This window comes from Sceloporus occidentalis, unplaced genomic scaffold (genome assembly GCF_023333645.1).
Source record: "Sceloporus occidentalis isolate IW3139 unplaced genomic scaffold, rSceOcc1.0.p SCAF_6, whole genome shotgun sequence".
NCBI lineage: Eukaryota > Metazoa > Chordata > Lepidosauria > Squamata > Phrynosomatidae > Sceloporus > Sceloporus occidentalis.
This window is the reverse complement of record NW_028316986.1, coordinates 85,426,433-85,451,903: the sequence shown is the minus strand read 5'-3', so window position 1 is coordinate 85,451,903 and position 25,471 is coordinate 85,426,433. Positions and strand designations below refer to the sequence as shown.

Genomic DNA, 25,471 nt, shown 5'->3' with positions numbered 1-25,471 from the left:
GATGATTAAGACATTTGCGTATGTTTGTCAGCTTTTCTGGGTTAAAACTTCAGCAAAGTTAGCACGTTAAAATTACATTTGCTTTATCTTTAAACTCTTCAACATGTGCTCATTCCCTTAACCCTGACTGCATCTGATCACCTCCCCATCTCACAACTATTATTACCATAGTTCCATACTCATCCTTCCAGTCTTTAGGGTGAGCACAAACAGTTATGCCTACTGGAATTTTGTAAGTTCCATGGTATTGTTTTTCTTTGCTTCATCCTTTCCATCCTTTGTTCCATATCCCTAAGTTTTACCCTCAACTTGTGCAAGGGTCATATCAAAAGCCATAAATTTGACCCCAATTTAAACATGAGGTCAGCTTATAGTTGGTCATATGTGGTAGGTCTTGTAGCTCCCTCTAAAGAAACATGTCATTTCAGTTTTCTAGGACCTGCTATATGAAAGACACCCTTTTTGTAGAAGCAGTGCATAGATTGTTGCTTTATATGCAGAAATAATTTATAATACCAAGTGTTCCAAAGATCAGGAAAAACAACAGAAAAACAACACTGAATTGCTCAGTGGGATGGCAGACATCCTTTGCTTTTTAATATATAACGTTATATGTTTCAAAATACAGTAGGCCCTCCACATTGGCAGGGGTTAGGGGCACAAGACCCCAGCGAAAGTGGAAAAACTGTGAATAAGTGGGGGAAGGCGGAGCGGTGTGCACATGCTTCTCTTTCCCCCTTATATGCACACATACCCCACTTCTCTCCCCGTGTTTTAGCGGGATCAGCCAGCTAAAGCATGGGAGAGAAAAGAGGAGCGCATGTGCATGCCCCTCCCACCTTCCCTGATGCTTTAGCCAGCTCAGGGAAACAGGCTAAAACATGAGGAGGAAGGAGGGAGGGGTATGGCTGCACGCTTCACTTCTCCCCCATGCTTTAACCCAAACTGAGGCAAGCCAGCTAAAGCATAGGGGAAGGCGTGAGGGACATGTTCGTGCCCTTCCTGGCTGCTCCCTCCTCCTTGGGCCTTTTCCCCCCTGAGGAAAAAAGCCCGTGAGGGAGAAGGAGTAGGAGTGCGTGCATGGAGACAAATGCAAACAACTGAATTAGTGAAAGTTGAAGCCACACAAGTGGAGGGCCAACTGTATGTCCATTTTTCTTTCATCATGTTTTCATTTCAGAGTTGGGTCACCACTTGGTATGTTATTGGAGGCCTGTTCAGGGAGTGATGGAAGAGAGATTATTGTCTAAAATAATGGAGCTTGATTTTGTAGATTTATTTTCTACTAAATATGTTACTTTTAATTCATATTGCTATGATTTAATCTGCCAAGCCATCCAGTATATCTGAAATACAGGAACTGTTGTCTCTTTCATTGTACTTAAATAGAAAGGCTTCAGTGAAATTACCATTATGATAATTTAATTTATATTTGGCAGATCTGATGTCTCTTTTAGGCAGTTTAACAAAACCATAAACATAAAATATATTGCTTAAACTCAACAATAAAAATATAAAATATAGAATCAATATAAAACTCCAGTAAAACAAAAAGGCCAAAACACTTAGAGCTATAACTGCTTAATGTTCTTTTTTGTTCCACGCAGCTTTTCCATGAAGTTGACTTGATGGGTTTTGTATTTGCCTAGTTTGTCTTGCCGTTTCATTTTGGGTTGGATAAAGATGTTCCATTTGATGAGTAGAAGAAGAGTTCTGCTTACAAAAGACCCTTCCATTTGTAGAAGGGACTTTAGAATCCAATCTCTTTATTTAATTCACTTGTGCCCTGCTTTTCTTCTTTAACGTATGGAGCAGTGGACCAGCAGTTAAGCTTGGGATGGGTAATATGAAATAAATAAGTTGGCTAATTCCACAGGAACTTTGCAAATACATGTAAAAATTTTAATGGCACAAAACAGATTGTTCAAAAAGGGTGGCTTGGGGCCACCCCAGCACTGCTTGCCCTGGTGCTGTGGCAACCACATGCTCAAATCCAGCCCATCGCCACTGTTTCCAACTGGCCTCTGAAAAGGACCGTTTTTTTCCTGGTCCTTTTCAGGGCAGCTCTTCTGGGTTGGGGTGGCATTGGGGTATCTTCTGGCTGTGTTTGGAGTGTGTGGTATCTTAATGCCACACCCCCAGCGCAGCTTGCTGGCAGACCTTTAGGCCCGTCCATTTTGGGCCATGGACACCAAAATTAAAAGCAAGAAACATACGGGCTCAACAGACCAGCATTATATGCCGGCCAGCCACCCTGACTCTGCCCCCATGCTGCCCTCACGCTGCCTGCCTGACCAGATGGCGGGCGATGTCACACCACATCCTTGGTGCAGCACTTACATGCATTGTGCTGAAGAAGCAGCAAAAAGCTGTGGCAACTAGGGTGCCCTTTCCACGGCACAAAAGGAGCTGCATTTTGTGGCTTCTTTTTGTGCTGTGGAAAGGCCATATTGGAGCTGTGGCATGTGGTTGACATGGTCCTGATCCACCATGGAGCCACCTCTTAGGGGCTGTCTATTGAGCTCCTTACTTAATACATCACTGCAGTAAATAAACAACATGAAAATAGTCATACATTGTATGTTTCAACATCCTAAAATTATCACAGTCTCAGTTTTTCAAATACACCTATAGAATAAGCAAAACCCAGTTAATAAGAAGGGAAGCTTTTTTATTGGGACGTTTTATCTTCCTTTTAAAATTTTGTATGTCTTTTAAATAATTTTATATTGTTTTATGTGATGATTTTAATTGTTTCTGAAAACATTGTTCTGTTTTTAGTGACTCTGGGAGCAGCCTTTGGTCCCACTTTGAGAGAAAAGCAGAATACAAATGAAATAAATAAATACTAAATAAATAGATAAGTCAAATTTGTAAAAAAAGTGGAGAAGATGGATGTAAAAGTGATGGGAGCTGTAGATAAAATGGAAGTGGATAATCATAAATAGAAAATAGGTATTAAAAATAAAAATAAATGAACAATACAGAGGCATATAGGCAAAAATAAATGCATTACTCAAAAGCTACTATTATAACCATATTAAGGTCAAATATAGGAAGCAATAAAATGTAGACAGAATTTCTTACTTTAGAATATATGACTAAAATAGACTATAAACATCTAACATTGCTTGAGCTGGTTTTTGCTTGTGCAAGGAATCTTTCTCTTTTCTCTACTCTTGACAATCCTCGCAAATGTCCTCTTTTAGGTGTCCAGCACCTCCACAGCAGATTTGGGGATGGAGAGGGCAAGTGTGATCTGCTGGTAAAGGGCATTTTTCAGTGGCCAGAATCAACTGGATTTCACCCATTGTGAATATGATTAAGGAGAAACATTCAAAGGGGCAGTTGAAGTTTGTTTAAATTGGAGAATGAAAGGTTTCTAGTGCCTCAGTGGTATACTAAGAGTTGTGTATGAGTTGCTTCTAATAGTAATAAGAAATTGGGCTCTCATTTTGTCTTTTCATACACTTCTTGTACTTGTATGTCTAAGAGTACAAGAAGAGCTCTGTGTGGTGGCTTACACCAAACGTTCACCTCATCCAGCAGCTGGATTCTCACAGTGGAGGATCAGATTTATCTTTAAATTTTGAAAGCTGTAAATTTTCTCTGCTTTTGTTTTAATACTTCTGGATAGTGCTGAACATGGAGTTTCTTTGGCTTAAATCCAATTGCTAGTCCTAAATATAGTATATCTATTTGGTCAATAAAATCTATAGAGGTGTAAGTGTTGGCTTAGCAGGCCCCATTCATTCCGTGGGTAGTTAGGACTCACAGTTGGATTAGCCATCTGTTGCCACTGTGACTAACAGTTATTGATATACCTGGCCATTATCTGTGATGCTATCTTAAAATCACATGACCTACTGGCTATTAAAGCTTGTGGCAAAGAATTTCACAAGTTAGTTATATATTGTGTAGAGTAATTTCTTTGGTTTCTCTAACTATGGCCTGAGACAGACGAGCCGAAATGGGCGTCGTGGCGGCAGTACTAGGGTTCTAGACCACATGGAAGTTTGTTCACAACAGTTTTAGATGTGCATTTGAGAAGCGTTGCCCATCAGTACTTCCTAATTCACATCTAAAATTACTGTAGAAGTGGCTTCAGAGATTAACAACTCACTCACTCAACATCCATGTTCAAGTAGTTACATTTCTTGCAACATTCAAATGAAAGCGGGGTAGCTTCTTTGTGATAGGGTATAGTTTCCATGAGATGAATGCTTGAGTAAATATGCCAGTTGCAATCATAGTCAGAAGAACTTTTATTTTAAATTACAGAAGAAGACAATAGTATGTTGTTACTATTTCCTTTTTTTTAAACTTCATATAATTTGCTGGTTTTTTATATTAGGCAGCTTGTTCAGTTGATTTAATTTTTTATTTCAAAACTAGAATTTGAAAGTCAACCTTCTAATGATTATTTGGATGCTCTGAAAAAACTGAAAGATGAGCTGAATGAATTGGAAAGCAAGGTGCAATCTATCATGAAAACAATTAATGATTTTAATAAAGTTGAGAAAGCGCTACAAGAGACAAAGGTATGTTTTCTGTTCACATTTTACAAATATACATTCAGCTTAAGTTGTGCATAGTCACATCAGAGCTTGGAATGTTTAAAAATGGCAGGGTAGTGCTAGTTATTATTTCTGAAAACGTGACTAATTAGTTGTTAGTTTGACAAAAATATACTTAAAATGGCCCCAAATCTCCTAGATGACCCCTCAAATCAGTGTTTTGGAAGTAGCAAATAATGGTTACACTACTAATGACTGTTCATTATGTGACTGCATGAAAATAACATGGTTGTAGCCTCCAAAATACCGTTACATTACCTGTCTTAAGTCTTCCAAACTTAAGAGACATGCTTCTTTGTGTTGTTACAATTGTAGCATCTTTGTACACCTTTGGGCTGTGCTAAGAGTATGATTGACTTCTCCCACATTTCTTCACATGAGGAGTGAGCTTCTGAAACCAAGAGCCTCCTGTGTGATCCAGAATACTGTGGCCAGAATCCGGACAGAGGTTGATGCTGTTGTAACTACCAGTTAGGCAGGTGTAATTAAATACTTAGGCACTGGAAAAGAAAGCATCCAACACTACTTTGTGCGATGCCTTTGCACCAAGTGCACAAGTGCAGCTGGAGGGTGCTGGGTGCAGCTCCTTCCCCAGCTCTTAGTTGGCTGCTGCAGCACTGCACCAAATAAGCTTGTGCACCTGGGAAAGAACATGCAACTGGCACAGTTATGCTGGTGGAGATTTATAGTCTTCTGCTGTTAGCAGAATTGTTGCATCATTTCCCAGTGTTCTTGACTGAGGGAAGAACTTCTGTGGATAGATGAGGCTCTCATCTTCAGAAAGCTGCTCTCCATAAATGAGCTGAATGAATAAATGGAGAGCAATTGAAGTGACTAAGGAGGGATGCAGGATTATCAGATAACCCTCCTTTTATGCTTATTTTATCTAGATATAATATGGCTGAATGGTACTTTTGTTCAATTGTGGTGTGTTTAACTGTAGATAATTTATGCTATAATACATGAGATTGCTATTTCTTATGAAAAAATGAAACACATATTTTTGTTTTTTTAATTTTTTTTCTCTGCAGACAGTTTGTGAAACTCTAGAAAATCAGAAAAGAATGGTAGATAAACTTGCAGCAGACACACAAGGCTTAGAGAAACATATTTCTGCTGAAAAATCAAAGCTCTACAAGCAAGAATTCAAATGCTTGCAGGGATATAGGGATAAGCTAAAGATGAAAATTTCTAAGGATGTTCATCTTTTGGAAGAAATCATTTCCAAACTGAGAATATTTGAGGTAAGCATATGCGTATTTGCTTATTTAGCACCCTTTGACAAGTATATTCTTCCCTGTCCCCAAATTTGTTTATGTGCTGTAGCTGGCTGTTAGGTTTATCACTATGGAAGCAATTTTAGTGTAATGATATGGAAGTTCTGTTGCTGTCACTTTCTGCCAGAACAAATTTTGTTGACTACAGGGGAGTGAAAACAATAGCACAACCCTCTGAATTGGGTCTTCGGAGTAAGAACTAGACACGTAGGAGTAAAAACATTGGACCAAAACGCACTGCAGAAATATTTATTTATATTTTATTTATTTCATTTATATCTCACCTTTCTAACTGGAGGGACCCAAGGTGGCTCACAGATAAATTAAAACTGCAATAAAATTAAAAACAATTAAAACGTCTCTATCCAATATAAAATCACATAAAATATACACAAGTTAGAAACAAAGTAAAAACCTACCTGCTCCATTAAACCACCCTACTATGCATTATATATATTTATTCTATCCAGTTTGAGACTACTTTAACTGCCCTGGCTCAATGCTAGAGAATTTTGGGAACTGTAGCTTTGTGAGACATTTAGCCTTTTCTGTTAGAGACTTCCGGTCCCACAATAAACTACAGTTGCCAGGATTCCTTAATACTGAGCCAGGGTGCTTAAAGTGGTATCAAACTGGATGATTTCTGCAGTGTGTTTTAGACCATTGTCAGCTTGTCTCTGAGGAGATTTGAAATCCACATTTTTTTTGATCAATTTAAAATTATTACTGATATTCAGTACCCACACTAATCTTGGCTATGCTCCATGTTTTAAAATTTCTTCATGTTTTTTATAGTTGCACTTGTCTTGTTTCATGGTGAGGTTAAAGGTGTTGACTTTTGACTAAATGCATTAACTTGATGTTTCTGATTATGGCATAGTGGTTTGGATGTTGGACTACAACTCTAGAGGCTAGGGTTCGATTCCCAACTCGGCCATGAAACCCACTTGGGCAGGTCACATGCTCTCAGCCTCAGGGTAAGGCAATGGTAAACCTTCTCTGAACAAATCTTGCCAAAATGTGTACAATGATGCTACAGTTGTAACAACATGAAGAAGGTTTGCTTTAGGGTTGCCATAAATCAGAAACGTCTTGAAAACACACAGCAGAGTTAAAATATTTATTTCAAGTGTTTTCTCTTAAATAACTGTGATCATCATATGTGTTTGAGACGGTGCCACATAGTCAGTAATGAGAGACCTGATAAATGGACTAGAGTGTGGATTATAGAGGATGTGTCATATTTTTCATAGTGTTGTAATGGTAGAAGGATTATGATTTGGCAAGACAATGAGTATGGGAGAAATGGGCAGGAAAGAATTGGATAAAGTCAGAGTTGGATGGTTGGTAGTGATATCAGTGCATATAAATGATATAGAAGAAGTATCAAAGGAAGTAGAGAGATCAGGGAAGATGAAAACAAAATGGAGACCTTAGGTATAGTGGTCAGAAAATAGGGATTTTAGTGAGGCTGGCTTCACTGAATAGAGAGTGAAAGCCTTTGTAGGCTAAGCATAGAAATAAAAGAAAATCTCTCATGGTCTTACTGCCATTACAGGAATGATTGGTGAAGACATGGGAGAGAGCCTTGTTAGTAGTAGCTATTGAATTCCTTCACATGGGAAACTAAATTGTCTCCTCTCTGCTCCCTTTTAACCATCAGACAGAAGCCCTATCCATGATGCAGCAGAAGAATTTGAAGGGTTTTGCATTTTTTGGTTATTATTGTTATGTTTTAACTGCCTTTGAAACTGTTTTTCACTTAATTTTAAAAATATTGTTGTTTAATTGATTTTTGGCTTTTGTATTGTCCATTATTTTAATCATAGCTGGTTTTAACTTCTGAACTGCCTTGGATCCCATTTGGAGAGAAACATAGGATATAAAATCAATCAGTCAATCAAAGAAAAATGGTATCAGTAGGAAGGCATGGTATACATTACAGCCACAACGTTGTGAATTCGATTCCACAGGGCTCCAGGTTGACTCAGCCTTCCATTGGTAAAATGAGTACCCATCTCATTAGGGGCAATTGGCTGACATGTTGTAAACTGCTTAGAGATTGCTTCATTCACTATGAAATGGTATAGAAATGTAAGTGCTATTGCTATTAGAGTCCTGTGGGCAAGTGGGAGAAAAGCAGTATTGGAGTACTTAGCCAGTGGTGGAATGTTTCAGTACAATAGCAAATGTTATATTGGTTGTTACAGGGAGGAGGGATAATGGAACCAAAGATGGCAGCTTGGAGTTGTGGGTGGGTTCCAGAATAAAGGGGAACAAAGAGTACTTGGCTGTGTTGCTGCTATTTTATTCTCATAAGGGCTTCATAAATGTTGAGTAAGCAGCTTGTGAGTGTTTGCATGTGTCCATGTATATTCATATGTGTGTGTGTGTTTGTGTTTTCTGTCTGTATTATATGTATAAATAGATTGTTCCTCCTGATCTTTGACTACTCAGCTCTTCAGACCATAGTGTATTTCTTCCAGCAAATAGCAAATATCTTTGAGACTATTGTTTGTGCAGGCTGGTTTGGAAACCTTTTTATAATCGGTACAAGTCAGCTGAAAGCATTCCAGAAGCTGGAGGTAGAACAAAAAAATGTCAAGAATCTGCACATAAATTGCTTCTCTGTATTGGGATACAAATAAGTACAATAGAGACTTTGAGCAGCCAGGATATGTGTCCTTTGAGAAGGCAACACGTTTCTTTAATCAGTGAAGAATGCAAATGAAAAAAATGTAACTAAGTTCTGGCTGTAATAATTCTGAGACCACTGCGGCATAGCATATAGCTGGCCTATCACAGTGTAGAGCTGGAGTAGAATAGAACAGAGTTTAATTTTAAAACCTATTCTTCAAAATACAAAAGTCCTTAGTATGTTTTCATTCCCTCTTCTGTATTTGATACAATTGATAACCTAAAAATGATTAACTACCTCATTGTCTTAAACCCAATGACTCAGCTGGCTATTTTCTTTCTAATATAATTGTTGTTGCAGGATTTCTTATAGGAAGAAATTCAGATTGCTTTTTCTTTAATGTTCTCCCCTGAAGCTTCTTGGTAATATTTTGCTCTTTGCTTATGATTTACTGTCCTTCAGTTATCTCCTCAAACTCTGTTGATTTCAGAACTTCATGAATGGTAATGGTGATGATGATGATGATCATCTATTTATCTTTACCTTTTTAACTGACTTAATATTGTCCTTCTTCCAGTCCTATACCTTCTACAGCAGTGATTCTCAATCATAGATGATCTAGATGTGAACTAGATGTGAGCCATGCTAGCTAAAGCATCTGGGAGTGGAAGAGGGGTTTTGTCCCTCCCTGTTCCAGCCCATGTTAATTTTAGTTCCTGTATGCACTGCCTCTATCCATCCTTCTCTGGATTCTTCCTAGTGTCATTCACACATGTTGACATTTTCACTTTTCTCAAAAACCCTTCAAATGTACCTTTCCTATGCAGTGTTTGGAACAGTTCCTATGATTGCATTCTTTGAATCTCTGTCTTACTATTGTTTAAATGGTATCTGTTTTTCAGTTATTCAGTTTTCTTTATCCCCATTTGTTACTTTCCTTATACAGTATACTTTTTGTTGGGTGGAAATATCTCTTTTTGTTGTTTAACTGTGTTTTCTTAATAGTAATGTCAAAAGTTTTTTTTTCCAGTTCAAATTATGGAGACAAACATTGCATAAAACTTAAAATTATGCTTTAGGTCATAGGCCTTTTGATTATTGCTAAATATTACTCCAAAGTGCGTTGAAACCTGCTTTAAAACCTATTTCTTTTTCTGTGCTTGTACAAGAGTACTAGCCTCACAACTCAGACTTCCAGTGGCTTTCATTACTCTCCCTTTAGTGTGTGCAACATTTCCAAATATTTGGCTTTTTATGTTTGTATAATAAGAGTTTTTAATCAAACTTTATTCACATAAAGCAGAGACAAATACAAACCCGGCCATGTAACGCTCCCCCCACAGACATATATAAGCGAAGACTCTGCCCACCGTTATTTTATTATTGAATTATTGTTTTTAGATTTTATTGTTTGTGATTTTAATGGATAGAATTGTTTAATCCCTTTTAAGGTGGGGGGAATTGTATATATTGTAATTTTTAAAGGTTGTACGCCGCTTTGATTGTGATAACAAAAAGTGGGATATAAATTAAAGTTTTATTTATTTATTTTTATTAATAGGGAGAGACAAAGGTTAAATATATTGATTGTTCCACTTTGATAACAAATATCTTTTAAAAATCAATAGTTATCACAATTAACAATGTTTATTTGCTTTCTCCCCCCCCGTTCAGGCTGATGCAAAACTGGTTCAAAAGTGGTTGGATGGTGTGAAAGACTTCTTAATGAAAGAACAGACTGTCCAAAGGGATCCTGAAGGTCTTCAAAGGCAGCTTGATCAATGCATGGTAATATCTGCTAATAAACAATAGTGCTGCTTATTCTCCTTTTGCTTATTCTGTGGTTATTCCAAAGTGTTGAATAGAGCATGGAACCTCTGTTACTGAGGAGCTCAGCCTTTTAAGGGTACCTTAACACCTTGACCCCAGAAGTCTCCATGCTGCCGAATCAAGATAAGTAAAACCCTGAAGACAGGCAGGGGTAAAGCAGTTACACATGTGGTCTCCTCCTTTGGTGTATGCAAGAAGTGGATCTTCACTATTATGGAGTGGTGATATGCAGAGTATTTCCTTTGCCCTTTCTAGTCAAGCCATATAGGGCACATTTGGGCTTGGGTAACAAAAGCCAAGTAAAGGGAAAGGTCTGATTCAACAGCACAGCCACAGTTGCTAAACAGACTAACAGATGTTTATGTCTGTTCATATTGTAGACCTACTTGCAAACATGGTTCTCCTCTTTTGAACTTGATAGATGAAATACTGGCCAAAATCAAGATAACTACCCAATGAATTTAATGAACTCAGCATGGCTTGCTGTAACATAGCATGAACTAAGTTGCAAACTAGACACATACACATGCAAATCACTCCTGCATTCCCAGGCTCACACAGTATATATACACCCAATTTTTCCAGACAAAGCATTCTCTGAAGATGCCAGCCACAGATGCTGGTGAAAAGTCAGAAAGAAACTCTGCTAGAACATGGCCACATAGCCCGAAAAACCCACAAAAAACTATGGATGCCGGCCATGAAAGCCTTCGACTTTACATGGCAAACTGAGAGTTTCATATGCTATTTATACTGTAATATTTGTATATGGGTAGCAGCTGGTGAGAAAAAGAATTGTGTACAAGTTGTTGCTCACATACCTGGAGAAGCTCTCTGGCTTAGGACCATTGTCATGTTTAAATAAAACCATGCAGCTATGTATTTGCATTAAATAATTTTGTTTATGGAAAAAGTTCAGAAATGATGAAGACTAAGCCTCAGAAGTATTTAATGCTTTCAAAATAAGCAGCATCATAAAAAGATACTTTATTTTCCCTTTCTTATCAGCTGTTTGTTATTGAAATGGAAAAGATGGAGTTGTCCTTAAAAGAGATGAAAGAAATAGATTCTGCTTTAAGAGGCCAGCCTGTCAGTAACTGGGTGAAATCTAAACTGGCAGGTGTCCAGTCGCAGTGGGAGCAACTGAGCAAGCAGGTTAGTTATTGATAGTATTACTCTTTATTTGCATTATCTTATCTGTCATTCTATATTCATATGAGTATTTCTCTTGTGTACATTGCATGAGTAGAGCTAGGCAACCATACAATAAGTCTTAGAGGGCTGGATGCAATGTTTTGAATCCACTGACTGAAATGGGTGGGGAACAGTCATCCTTGCATGCCCTTAAAATGCTCTGCGGAGCTCTGGGCCAAATTTTTTGGTAGTGTGGAAGCTTGCATGGAGGAGCAGAAAGATGAAGAAAGGGAAAATATCTTACTGTTTCTAGCAGGCTTCTTTTAGAATGCCATTGAATTTAAACTGTAGTATTTTATTGGTCCTATTTTACTGTACATACAAATTACTTCTGCACTATTACAGTTACACAAGCAAAATAATTCATCTTATATTACTGTGACAAGTCTTCATTTTAAATATTTAGTAGATCATCACTGAATTTAACACATAGTTATTTAACCATTTAACAGACTGCATCTTCCATGATAACCTGTGTAGCAGTCTAGTGCAGTGCAGTTCAACCAAGGAAGCCACTGCAAATACCCTACTATATGTTATAGTTAGTACTGGAATGCTGTCAGGCCAAAAGGATTTTTCTTTTTTCAAAGGAGATTCCTGGATTCCTGTATGGCTCCATGGAGTTGTCAGTTAATCTTGCTAATCTTACGAGTATGGCCCATCACATTGGGACTAACAAGCCATTTCTTCATTTGTATGTTATGTGAAGTTTTCATAACTAAAAAGGGCAAATAGTACCTTGTGAAATAGTACCTTTATCTAGTAAAACGTCCAATCTGCACTGGCCCCACATAATGTGCCCTACCCCCCAATTTTTTAAACAAAGAAGCTATTCTTAAAAGTTCAGTCCTTTCTGTTAGCATTTGGTATCTTTTATATTAGGGCTATAGTCAGGACTGAACTGTGAGCACACATTCAGTTTGGAAGAAGATACTGTACATAGTGGAGCCTCCTGTACATTTGCTTTTGTCTTGATACCTGTTCCTGTTATTTTTCCTGAAGCACAAGAAGTCTAAAACCCTGAAAGAGAAAATCCTTGCTGCTTACATGCAGGTTGAATGGCCTATTTCCAAGTGATATGCTGCTATGGATTCATTCACGCTTACAACCATAATGTACACTGGGCTGGTAAAAATAAGCAGAAATAATATTCAGTTACGTCTGCCAGCTTCAGTACCCTATAATGAAAGATCTTACTTTATAACCATAGCAACAGTATTCCTGTATATTTTCTGCCTTCACCTAAAAAAAAAAAGTGAATGAAATTATTACCTAAAAAGTAATTCATGGTGCTAAGATACTCTGTGATTGAGATAGCATTTAACAATACTATGCCCTTTATGCTTTTTGGTTGAATTCCTAGATCATTAGTCAGAAAAATCAATTATCTGAGAGTCAAGAAAAAGCTGTAAACCTCAAAAAGGATTTGGCAGAGATGCAAGAATGGATGGCTCAAGCTGAAGAAGAGTATTTGGAGAGAGATTTTGAGTACAAGAGTCCAGATGAGTTGGAGAATGCTGTGGAGGAAATGAAGGTCAGAATACAGTACTAGGAAAGTGTACTTGTTTTTATGTAGTCACTGATTTGGGTGCATAAATGTTTGTTAAATGTGAAATTGCTTTTCTGAAAGGATTCTGAAAATATTTATAATGCAGTTTTTTTAATGTTATGTTCAGATGTAGAGTAGTGGGAGTTATCAGACTATCCATCTTCATTGTCCTTGGAAATATGAGAAAAGGAGGAAAGCAAAACAGTTTCAAGAAAAAGAATCCTAGTCTGAGCTTAGCCTTATCTGTATATTCAAATCTTTTTAGTGCAGGAGGGAATGGGACTTATAAATCCCTACTTAAATTAGAATGAGATCAGAGAGCCAGTGTGGTATAGTGGTATGATGAGTTTTGGACTAGGACTCTGGGAGACCGGGGTTTGACTCTGCTCAGCCATGGAAACCCACTTGATAACCTTGGCTAGCTATTCTCTCTCAGCCTCAGAGGAAGACAAGGGCAAATTCCCACAAACAAAAATTTGCTAAGAAAACCTTATGATAGGTCTCCCTTAAAGTTGCCATAAGTCAGAAATGACTTGAAGGCACATAGTAACAACAACAACAGAATAACTATTTAAGAGATGGGATGCTACTATGGCATGGTACCACATATTTATCTTGACCAGATGGCTTATGTCTACTGCTGGACAATAAGCAGGGCTTGGAAGAAGCAAAATTATAAATCTTGCTTTTACTCTGGAATTTAGGAAGGTCAGGATTTGAAGACTGGGTAACACATTTACAGAGTGCTGAGCTGAATTACCAGATTTATTCAGGAAATGTTGCACTCTGAAATATAATGGGGTACCCAAGCCACCATGCTATTTCTTTTACCGCTACTATAACTTCTGTTGGCGTTACTTAGTTTGTAACATATTTAAATTTCATTGTAATAGTGGAATTTTGGTACAGTGAGAGAACTGGAAGTAGGGCACGAGTCAGAGAATAAACCTTACATACACATTTCTGAATGTAAAGAAAGTCACCTATTTCTTGTGAATGGCAAGACTATTGTGGACAGTTCCAAATTTCTTTTAATACACATACACACACCCTTGAGCTGCTAGAGAAGTAGACTCTAGTCCAGTTTATCTTGAAATTAACTCTAATCCAGTTTTCCTCAATTGACATTGTCCTGATGTATTGTTCTACAGGCCCTGTCATCCTGCCACAATAGACTTGTTTATAATATTCTTCAAACATTACTACATGAACCTCATTCTCAAAGCAAGTGCATCAGTTTTTTAAAAAAATAGAAACACACTGTTTTTTTGTGGGTTTTTCGGGCTATATGGCCATGTTCTAGAAGGGTTTCTTCCTGACGTTTCACCAGCACCTGTGGCTGGCATCTTCAGAGAATGCATTCAGGGATATGTCTATTATCCCCTCTGTTGTAAACCGCTCAGATTCCCAGTGATCGGGCGGTATATAAATAAAACCTATTATTATTATTATTATTATTATTATTATTATTATTATTGGCTCTTCGTATTGGCAGGGATTCCATTATGGACCTCCTGTGGATAGTAAAATCTGTGGGACCTCAAGTCCTGTTCTTTCCAGTGGTGGTGTGACATGTGCATAGCCACATTAGTGCAACAGCATGCACATACTGTCATTGGGGAGAATGGGGTGGGGCCATCCACGGATGCTGCAATCTGCAGATGGGAAGCCTGTGGAAGAGAAGAGCTGACTGTATTTTTACAGTCATGAGACTGATGTACCAATTGCCACCATGCCCTCCTCCTTACACACCCTTAATCCTGCTTCCTTGCCCTGTGCCCTACTCAGCATGCCTTTTGGTTTTTAAATTGTATTTTTATTTATTTTTCTTTTAACTTTTTCATGCAGTTCTGTAGCTCTGCTACTGTTAGGAAAGTTAAAAAGAAAGAAAAGAAATAGGGAAAAAATTAAAGGTAATCTGGCTGCTTAGGAGTAGCGCACGGGAAGTGGAACAGAGGGAGAAGAAGAAACTGACACCACATCATTGCAAATATTGCAACTACCCCAGCAGCAAAGTTTGACACCTGAGGACTAGCACAATTGGGAGGTCATTGACAGGTTTCCTCTGTCAGTGAAAAGAGATGCAGCAGCTACTGGTCAGAGGTGTGGTGTTGTGATAAGTATTGCCAAAGCTGCTTTTCCCCAGGTCTAATCATGATTTAAGAGACATGTGTAGTAATCTCCTTTGTTTGGTAAATTATAACTTCCAACTTTTATTTTCAGAAATAATGTTATTTGACAAATTTGGGACTTGAACTGAAAAAAAAGCACTGTAATTGGACCTTAGGCTGGAGAGAGAATCTTTGCAAATAAATCTAAAGGATTCTAAGGACTCTGAAAGTTGCACAAATCTGTAAGAGTCAGTTGGTGTAAAACTAAAATACTGGCCTTAAGTAAAGAGCTTTGGGTTCAAATACCACTCAGCAAAGAATCAGTCTTGGGCCCCATTCCCTCTCGCCCATTTGCCCTGGATAGAACTGGGCAGATCCGGGTCCCCCCCTCTCGAATATGTTCAGAAACAAGTGCCCAGTATCTTTTACCTTGATCGGGGCAATTTACCCATCTGAAGTTCACATTTGTGGTACTGGTTTAAAATTAAGCCTCCTTTGTTGTCAATCAAATTCACTTCCGCTTTCGTCAGAGGTGACGTATCCTACAGCCATTGGCCAACTGGATGGGTGCTTTCCCCCCTCCTTTAAAAAAAACAAAACTGGTGGCAGTGTGTGCATATTCTATCCACTTGTCAAATTTAAAAACCTCCAGGTGTGTGTGTGTGTGTGTGGTGTGTATTTACGTCATTACACATTATGGCAGCCCTAAAACTACTCCATCATGGGGTTTTGTTGGCAAGATTGGTTCCAAGGAGATTTGCCATTGCTTTTCCCCTGAGGCTGAGACAGTGTGACTCCCCCCAAAGTCATGGGTTTCCGCAGCCTTCCAGCCTCCTGTCTCCCCTTCGCTTCCAGCCCAGTGCACCTCCAAAGCCCTTGCCTCCCCCCATGCATCATCTTCCCGTCATAATAATAATAATAATAATAATAATAATTCCTCACCCCAGAATGCCATCTCTGCATCCTCTTGCTTTGCTTTCCCTCCTTGTGACCCCAAAATGCCTCATAAACACATACAATAATAATAATAATAATAGTTCCTCACCTCAGAATGCCATCTCTGCATTCTTTGCTTTCCCTCAGATTGCCACCCCAGAATGCCTTACAATACACATATGTAGCAAAAGCATTCAGTATCAATTTACCAAATTGAAAGAGAAACATTTGTAACATTTGCATTGTAGCATTCACATATTACACACAAAATAATAATAATTAAAAAATCCTCTTGCAAAGTGAGGTGCCGTGCCAACAGCAAGCAAACGAAAGGGAAACGCATCACAAGAAGACACATTTTATCTATATGTATCAACCTGTAGAACTATTTGCATAGTCTGTCAAAAATAAAAATTACCAAAGAGAGAGAGAGAGAGAGAGAGAGAGAGAAGCTGCCTGCGAGAGGGGAGGCATGTTCCACCCTCTGACCTACTGTAATCCCTCCCCTGAACTTGACCCTTCATCCTGCTCCTTCCTCCTCCTCCTCTTCCTCCATCATCCCGATGCTGCCCTTTCTTCCTGCTCCTTCCTCCTCCTCCTCCTTCATCCCGATGAAGAGAAGGCATGCTCCGCCCTCTGCCCTCCCTCTGATCTAATCTCTCCCTTGAACTTGACCCAAACTTGACCAGGGCGAAGTTCAGATTTGTCGGGATCCGCTTTTTCTCAAAAGATACAGGTAAAATTCCGCTTTCAAAAGACCTGCGCCAAGGGGGATTTGCCCCTCAACGGGTGTGCAAGCCTCGAATTCGGATGTTAAAAAATTGGGGCCTATATGAACTTCCCGTTTTTACTCCAGTTTCTGAACCGGGGTAAAAGGTAGTCTGAATGTTCCCTTGGATTAAGTCTGTATTTCAGTTCAGTTTGCACCACAATGGTCTAAATTCAATTGCTAGTCCCAATTAGAGTAGACCCACTGAATAAATGGGATTTACATAGGTGTTGACATTCAGTTTAGCAGTTTATTTACTGGATCTAACATAATTGGGTGTACCAGTTCAGTTTAAGCCTGTGTAAGTGTTAGGAAAATAAAATGGGAATCTACATGATGTTGAAATGTACCATCATACCCAGTGGTGAAAATGCTTGAAATTTTAGTCCAACAACATTTAGAAGGTTTTATGATTGCTACACCTGACAGAGATTATTTATTATTTTTATAATAAAATTTAAAGGCTTGGAATTAAGTTCAGTTTGGTCAGTATTCATTTTCTTTGAGCAGAGAGCAAAAGAAGATGTGCTGCAGAAGGAAGTGCGGGTGAAAATTTTGAAAGACAACATTAAGATGTTAGCTGCTAAACTGCCATCTGGTGGCCAGGACTTAACAACTGAGCTTAACCTGGTATTGGAGAATTACCAGCAACTTTGCAACAGGATTCGAGGGAAATGTCACACTTTGGAGGTATGGTCCATAGTATACCTCTTCCCTTAATTTCCTTGTGACTCCTTGGGGAGAGAGACAGACCAAAGGAAATTTCTTCAGTGCTAAACTTCATCATCACATCTATTAGTGTGTTTATTCTTTACAACATGCTTAAAGATAGTGTCTGTATTTTAATGGTTTCTTGGTGTTAAAAGAGGATTAACAAGAGTAGTAGTTTGAGTGTTGTAGTAGTTTGAGTGTTGTACAAGAACACTGGGAGACCAGGTTTGACTCCCTACTTGGCAATGGAAAACCACTGGATGACCTTTCTAAATACTGCTGCCACAATGATAATTACAAACTTTTTTTCCCCATCATTGCTAATGTTTATGGAATGGGGCAACTTATGATATAATATTTATTGTGTGCCTTCATGTTCTTCACTATGCTAGCTCTCTATGATATTTATGTATTGTATTCAGGCCTTTACTACACCCCAACACACTAACATTTAGTTAGTTACCTTTTTAAAGCAACATTATACTACAAATGTAAGTTCTAACCACATTAAAAATGTGTGTTCTTTATGTGCTCATATATGCTCATGTATCTTTCTCTTTCACAATCTATTCCCCACAAACCTCAGTTCCAGCCTGACTCATTCTTCCTTGCTTGCACCATATCATTCCCAATAGCACTTCCATCTCTCATCTTCTCAACCAATCTCCATCCATAAGCAAATAGACAAATATTTCATGCACACCAAAGGCCTTATTTACTATATGACTATAGAAAGATAAAAATAACTTATATAACATGCTCTCATTTCATCCAGACTGAATGGTTATCAAGTTTGGAACCAGCCACCTTAAACCAGAAACTTCTTGGTTTAATTGTGGCTTGGATGAAGAGAAGAAGAAAATGTATCTTTATGTTTTTGCTGGGGAAGCCAAAGTATGATTACTTGATGTGGGCTACTGTGGAGAGATGGGAACTTTTTCCCTTCAGTAATCATGTAATGGAAAGAGTAATGAAATTTTGTGTAAGAGACATGTGTTCTATGATGTGAATATAGAGCAAGATCCCAAGGATGTGAGGCTATAGCAGGTGGAAAAGTGCTGCAGATTGGAGCACAGAAATGAGGGATCATAGAGTAGAATGGGCTGCTAGATGCCCCAGTGATAATTAATGACATTTTTGGAATTTGAGGAGCAACTGTTTTATCTCTGAAATATACTGTAATGTTCTTTCACAACCCTCACCTTTAGGAAGTGTGGTCTTGCTGGATAGAGCTGTTACACTATTTGGATCTGGAAACAGCCTGGCTGAATACTTTGGAAGAGAAAATGAAATGCACTGAAAATTTACCAGATAAAGTGGAAGCTGTCAATGATGCTCTTGAGGTATGTTGAACACTCTATAAAATTAGTTTGCCACCTAAAAAGAGAATGGAAATGTAAGCTTTTTTTAAAAAAGAAATATTTATCTGCTGCTTATAGAGATAAGATAGCAACAATGATATGGTCATTGTAGACTTTATAATAATTATCCTATTGTATATAATATAACAGAAGTATTTTGACCATCTATTCCATCCATCCATGTGCTGTGGGTTTAGTAGATGTTGCCCTAGGGATCTATGCATTTTGCCTAGCAGGCATGGGACTTGGAAAAACTGTACTGTAGTCATTCTAGCTCTATTTGGGTGAGTCATTCTAGAAAGTGATTTTGGATGACCTTTAGGACTCGATTCCCCGACCTTTTGCACTTTTAAATATCTACATGAAGTTGCCATGAAAAGTAATCCAGAATGTTGGGGTTGACTCTCATCAGCATCCCTCATCTCTCCCCCCATTCCCATTGATGCCATTGAAACTTTGGAGGTCCTTAACCTTTTGTGTGAGACAGAATGATGTAGTGGTTTGAGCACTGGACTACAATTCTGGAGACCAGGGTTTGGTTTTGTGTTTGGCCATGGAAACTCACTGGGTGATCTTGGACACATCATACACACTCACCCTGTGATAGTTTTTTTCTTAAGGCTGCCATAAGTTACACGTGAAAGCAGACAATAACAAACCTTTTTCTGGTTATAGTGATGGACTGGATGTCGATGAATTGAGCTCAGTTCAGATGGTGGAGGTCCTGTGGATTAATAGAAAGGCTAGTTTAGGACTGGGAGTATAATCTGATGATATTACATTACTTCTTAAGGATCAGATATGCAGCTGGAGGGTGTTGTGGGATCTGATGTTGTTGCCCAATGACCCTATAGTGAGAGTGGCCAGCAGAGCCTTGGTTGATTGATGCACATGCTTGCATCTCTTTCTGGGGAAAGTGTATGTAGAACACTTTGCAATTAGATTACTATAATGTTCTCTATGGCACGTTACAGACTGCTCCTTTGAGGCGGCCTGTACCCGCCCCTTTCCCCGGGGTATCGGGGCCTCAGTGGCTAGAACGGCAGCCGCTGAGGCCCCGATCCTCCGCTTTCCAGGCTGTGGGGAAGCGGCAAAAGGCTGCTTCCCTGCAGCCTGGAAAGGGGTGTCCTTGGGGCTTCAAGCCCCAAGGACACCCCACAGTGGTGGGGAGGAGGAGAAAGGGGCCGCTTGGCCCCTTTCTCCTTTGCGTTGCTGGGCACAGCCGTGTGAAGGCTGCGCCCAGTGGCGCAAACCAGGAAGGAGCTCCGCGCAAAGGGTGCACTAAGCGCCCTGACGCGGAGTGACAACGTCACATCCACGCCACCCCGTATAGAGGCGGCACAGTCGTGGCGTCGTCATGGCGGCCCCCATGTAGATGGGGTGCCACCATTTTGTACGGACTCAGTCCGTACTAGGGTTAGGGAAGTGCGGAAGCACCGCACCTTCCTAACCCTAGTATGGACTGACTCCGTACTAAAAGGCCCGTTTGTAATGTGTCTAAGTGAGGCAGCCCTGAAATGTGTTATTTTATATCATACCTACTGCAAAATAACCAGGTTGTTTTCCGTGTCATTCCCTTGAACCATCTATATTAAACAAACAAACAGTCTCATTTATATACCGCTTCATACTGAACTAACAGTGTCTAAGCGGTTTACAACTGTAAGCTAATTGCCCCCAACATTCTGGGTACTAATTTTAGCGACCTCAGAAGGATGCAAGCCTGAGTCGAGCTTGAGCTGTTTTGCTGGTATTGAACTCGCAACCTTATGGTTTTGAATGAGTGACTGTATTACAGGCATTTAACCACTGCGCCACCAGGGCTTTCTATTTGTTTCCAAGCCTTATTAAAGTACTGGCTTTGGGGCTATGGCATCTGAAAGACAACTTCCTCCTATCTGAACCTGTTTAGAACCTAAATTCTTCATTTCATTCCCAGTTATGTGTCCCACTTCTTAGAAAAATGATATTGGTAGACCAGAGATAAGATGTTCTACATAGCAGTGAACTGGTTCTGGTATTCCCTTTCCTGGAAAGTTAGATTGGTTCCCTATTGGTTTTCAAACCTATAGCCTTAAATCAAATTTCTGCTCCCAACTAGAATCTTTGGATCAGTAAGAAGCCTTGCCTTGTGTGTGTACATGTGAACCTTCAAGTCAACTATTGACTTGCAGTGACTCTATCAAATTCATAGACAAGGAATATTCAAAAGTACTATAAAAATAAATAAAATAAAAGTGATTTTGCCAGTTCCTTCCTCTGAAATATAGCCTACAGCACCTGGTATTTAGTGGAGATCTCTCATCCCATTACTAAACACTGGTACATGGATTTGTAATTGGTTGACTGGCGGAAACCAAAGGTTGCTCAACAGTGGCTCCTTTTCATCCTGGAGAGAAGTCACCAGTGGGGTCCCACAGGGGTCTGTCCTCAGCCCAGTGCTATAAAACATCTTTATCAATGACTTAGATGAAAGAATTGGGGGCATACTTGTCAAATTTGCTGATTACACCAAACTAGGAGGAATAGCCAATACCCCAGAGCACAGGATCAAAATTCAAAATGACCTTAATAGATTAGAAAGCTGGTCCAAAGCTAACAAAATGAATTTCAGTCTGGAGGCTTCTGGGATTTCTAGTCCACAAAATAATGTTTCTAATCTCTGATAGTACTGCACTTAGAGCGGAAAAATGAAATGCACAGATATAGGATGGGTGACACCTGGCTGAATGAGACTATGTGTGAAAGGGATCTAGGAGTCCAAGTAGACCACAAATTGAACATGAGTCAACAGTGCAATGCGGCAGCTAACAAAGCCAATGCGATTTTAGGCTGCATCAATAGAAGTATAGTGTCTAGATCAAGGGAAGTAATAGTGCCACTCTATTCTGCTCTGGTCAGGCCCCACCTAAAATATTGTGTCCAGTTCTGGGCACCACAATTTAAAAAGGATGTTGAGAAACTGGAGAGTGTCCAAAGGAGGGCGACTAAAATGGTGAAGGGTCTGGAAATCATGTCCTGTGAGGAATAACTTAGGTTGCTGGGGATGTTTAGTTTGGAGTAGAGAAGGTTAAGAGGTGATATGATAGCCCTGTTTAAAGGGCTATCATATCACATTCAGGAGGGAGCAAGCTTGTTTTCTGCTGCTCCAGAGAACAGGACCCGGAGCAATGGATGCAAGCTACAGGAAAAGAGATTCCACCTCAACATTAGGAGGAACTTCCTGACAGTAAGGGCTGTTCAACAGTGGAACACACTCCCTCGGAGTGTAGTGGAATCTCCCTCCTTGGAGATCTTTAAGCAGAGGCTGGATGGCCACCTGTAGGGGATGCTTTGATGGAGATTTCCTGCATGGCAGGGGGTTGGACTGGATGGCCCTTGCGGTAACTTCCAACTCTATGATTCTATAAACAGGGCTGACACTGCTTAGCTTCGTAGATCAGACAGAATCTGGTGCCTTTCTCAAAATTTGGTCCTTTCGAGGTTTTGGACTTCGGCTCTCAGAATTCCTGACTGTTGGCCAAGGTAGCTGGAGCTTCTGGGAGTTAAGTCCAAAACACCTGGAGGACCAAAGTTTGGGCATCACTGCTTTAGAGTATTTATGACCTTTTAAAGTATCGTCTTACCATTCAGCAATTGATTTAGTGTCTTTTCTCTAGTTGGGACTAGCAATTGTATTTAGACCATAATGTACTGCTAAGTTTTATTGATTAAGGTTGCTCTGTGATATTAAGAGGCTCTCTTCTTTATTGTTATATAAAGTATAGGATTTCCATTAGTTTTTGTCTGGAATTACTGTATTTTTCTCTCTCTGTGGTTTTATTGTAAATCACCAAAAGCACTTGTATGTAGAGCCATATACGTAAGTATTTTAAACAAGTTTCAAGTACATTAATTTCCTTCTTAGTCACTGGAATCTGTCTTGCGGCATCCTGCGGATAATCGGACTCAAATTCGGGAGCTTGGCCAAACGTTGATTGATGGAGGGATCCTTGATGAAATCATCAGTGAAAAATTGGAGGCTTTCAATGCTCGCTATGAAGAATTAAGCCATGTGGTAAGAGCTTGAGTGCTGAATAGAACAGTTCTTCTTCTTCATGATCACTGTCGTTCTCACATATGTGTCCCCTGTCTTCAGTACCTTCTGCTGATGTGCTTTGTCTAGGAATGTAATTCTTCACTAAGCTTCTTCTTGAAGGAAGCAAAAATTTAACAATTTTCTTCCTGCTGTGAGGAAAGCTTTGAACATCAGTTTTAAAAACCTATTTAGAATTTGAGATTTATTCTATGTAAAATTTGCATGTGATTGCTTTGCACAGAAAACAGCATTTTCTGCACAGGAAGCAGAAAAAATGTTTTCTATGCAGTCAATGCTATTTTATTTACAAATAAAACATGCAAATTTTGCACAGAATAAGTCCTCAATTCAGCACTTTCTGTGCAGGAAATAGCGTGTTCTGGGTGGGAAATAATATTTCTGTATAAAAATACTATTTTCTTTATATAAAATGCTGTTTCTTCCACAAAAAAGCTGTCTTCTGGGCAAAACATCCGTGTAGAAATTTTTACACAGAATAAGTCCTGAAGTGTGAAAATAATTGTCAGTTCAGGATTCTTCTCCTCAAGAGTTTCTCAACGCTTGAAAAACATGTTTTCTGACAATTTTTCAAATATTTTTGGATATTCTTTCCATTCCAAGCATTGCATACATCACCCCCACTGCACATTTAGGAGCTTCCCTGCCCTTCAACTTTCGCTATTGTCAGTATATAACTCTGAATGAAGCATGAATTGGCTGTCAGCACCTGATTATGATTAAATTAGGCAGAACTTGGAAAAAGTTACTTTTTAGATTGGGGCTCCTAACATTTTACACTATTGGTCATTCAGTCTGGAGGCTTCTGGGATTTCTAGCCCACAAAATAATGTTTCTAATCTCTGATAGTAGGTTAGCACAACTTGCAACTCACCAACCCAAATAGAGGCTGTTCCTTTATGGACTGTTTGGCAAGCATGCATAGCCTGTTAAGGTGCATATAGTTTGATGAATCAGAACTGTTTTGCATACCAGAACAAATAATAATGATTTGTTGAGTTATGAATTGACCTTAATCATTCAATTTAAAAAACCCCTCAGTTAATTGTTAATGTTATCAACGATGTAAGTAACTGATCTAGAACAAGAACTAAGGAGATTTTTATATAATGAAGTGTTTACAAATAGGGGAGAATCTCATTCTGTAAATGAAGAGTTAGTTGAAGAGTAGTAACAGTTAATGGCTTGTGTCCTCAGAACCAGAAACTACTGATTAAAGTCTTTATTGGAGATTTTTTTATTCATTGTAGTGATTGTCTGAACACTAACAGGAGCTCATAGGTGTTCCAAGTGAAGTTAGGCATGATCATACTTTGATTATACTGGAATATAAAACAAAAACAAAGGTAGAAATGGCAGATAATTTCTTAGTTTCTTTCTGCATGTTGTGAGTTGAATTGTCTAGTCTGAATTGCCCAGTTTGTTCAAGAATTTCTAAGGACTATAAGTAAACTCAACCATTTCATAGGTTAAGTAAGCTTCATTCCACTGCAACATAGTGAATTTATGACCTCTTGCTAGAACTGCAGTGACAGTTAAGACCATTCTTTTGAGTTAATGATTCCTTCTGCATATATTTTAAGCAGCAGTTGCAGTTCTAGTCACATTTTCAATGCAGATTGTTTTGTTCTGATGACTGATAGGGTAAAAGAACTGTTTATCCTTAGCCTTGGGATTTGAGAAGTACTGAACTTCAAAGGATGTGATTATGGAATTATTTGCAGAGTTTAGGAGCAGCCTGAGGGCAGAGGACAGAATCCTTGTGCATCAGTCCATTTTGGAATATGTTATGTCATGATAAGATCCTTTTTGTGTTCAGACTATGTTTGTATCTCCTTTTTTCCTGTTCCTGGGAGGTTCCAATCCTATCAGTGTTTAATGAGGGAAATCAGTACCACCAAATGATTTTCCCATGTTGGGAATCTCTAAAGTGTGCATATTCCAATAGGTTGTCCCATGATTTTAAGAAAGAAATATTTGATCATAGTTCTTTGGTAGAAAAAAGGAAATTTAAAGCAGTGTGTGCTGTCCACATTTTATTACATATTTATGTTTAGGGTTATGTTCAGATTCAGAAGTATTTTGCATTCTCCTGCTTTCCCTTTAGGCAGTGAGCAGACAGATTTCCTTGGAACAACAGCTTCAAATGATGCGGGAAACTGAGCACATGTTACAAGTCCTCCAAGAAAGCTTGAAGGATCTGGATAAGCAGCTAACGTCATACTTGACTGATAGAATAGATGCCTTTCAAATGCCACAGGAGGCACAGGTATTTCAAGTTTTGTTTTTGTTTTTGCTAACCAGGATTTTGAGTTGCAGAATGATGATAAATTGTTTCTTGAAGGGAGTCTGTACTTTATAATTTAACTGTGTGCGTATGTGGGAGGATGCATTGGAATACCTGCTGTAATGGCCCTAATGA

The 25,471-nt window shown here is 39.0% G+C and overlaps 1 protein-coding gene across 3 annotated transcripts in view; it reads left to right on the top strand.

Annotated features, from left to right (window-relative positions):
• The window catches only part of UTRN (utrophin), a 446,595-nt gene that overhangs the window by 105,786 nt on the left and 315,338 nt on the right, over nt 1–25,471 (top strand). For all 3 annotated transcript variants that reach the window (XM_089530248.1, XM_089530249.1, XM_089530250.1), the window contains exons 22-30: nt 4,396–4,541; nt 5,609–5,821; nt 10,167–10,280; nt 11,331–11,477; nt 12,880–13,050; nt 17,392–17,571; nt 18,801–18,935; nt 22,861–23,010; nt 25,157–25,318. In XM_089530248.1, coding sequence (XP_089386374.1) covers nt 4,396–4,541; nt 5,609–5,821; nt 10,167–10,280; nt 11,331–11,477; nt 12,880–13,050; nt 17,392–17,571; nt 18,801–18,935; nt 22,861–23,010; nt 25,157–25,318 — 1,418 coding nt within the window. The remainder of the gene's footprint in view (nt 1–4,395; nt 4,542–5,608; nt 5,822–10,166; nt 10,281–11,330; nt 11,478–12,879; nt 13,051–17,391; nt 17,572–18,800; nt 18,936–22,860; nt 23,011–25,156; nt 25,319–25,471) is intronic.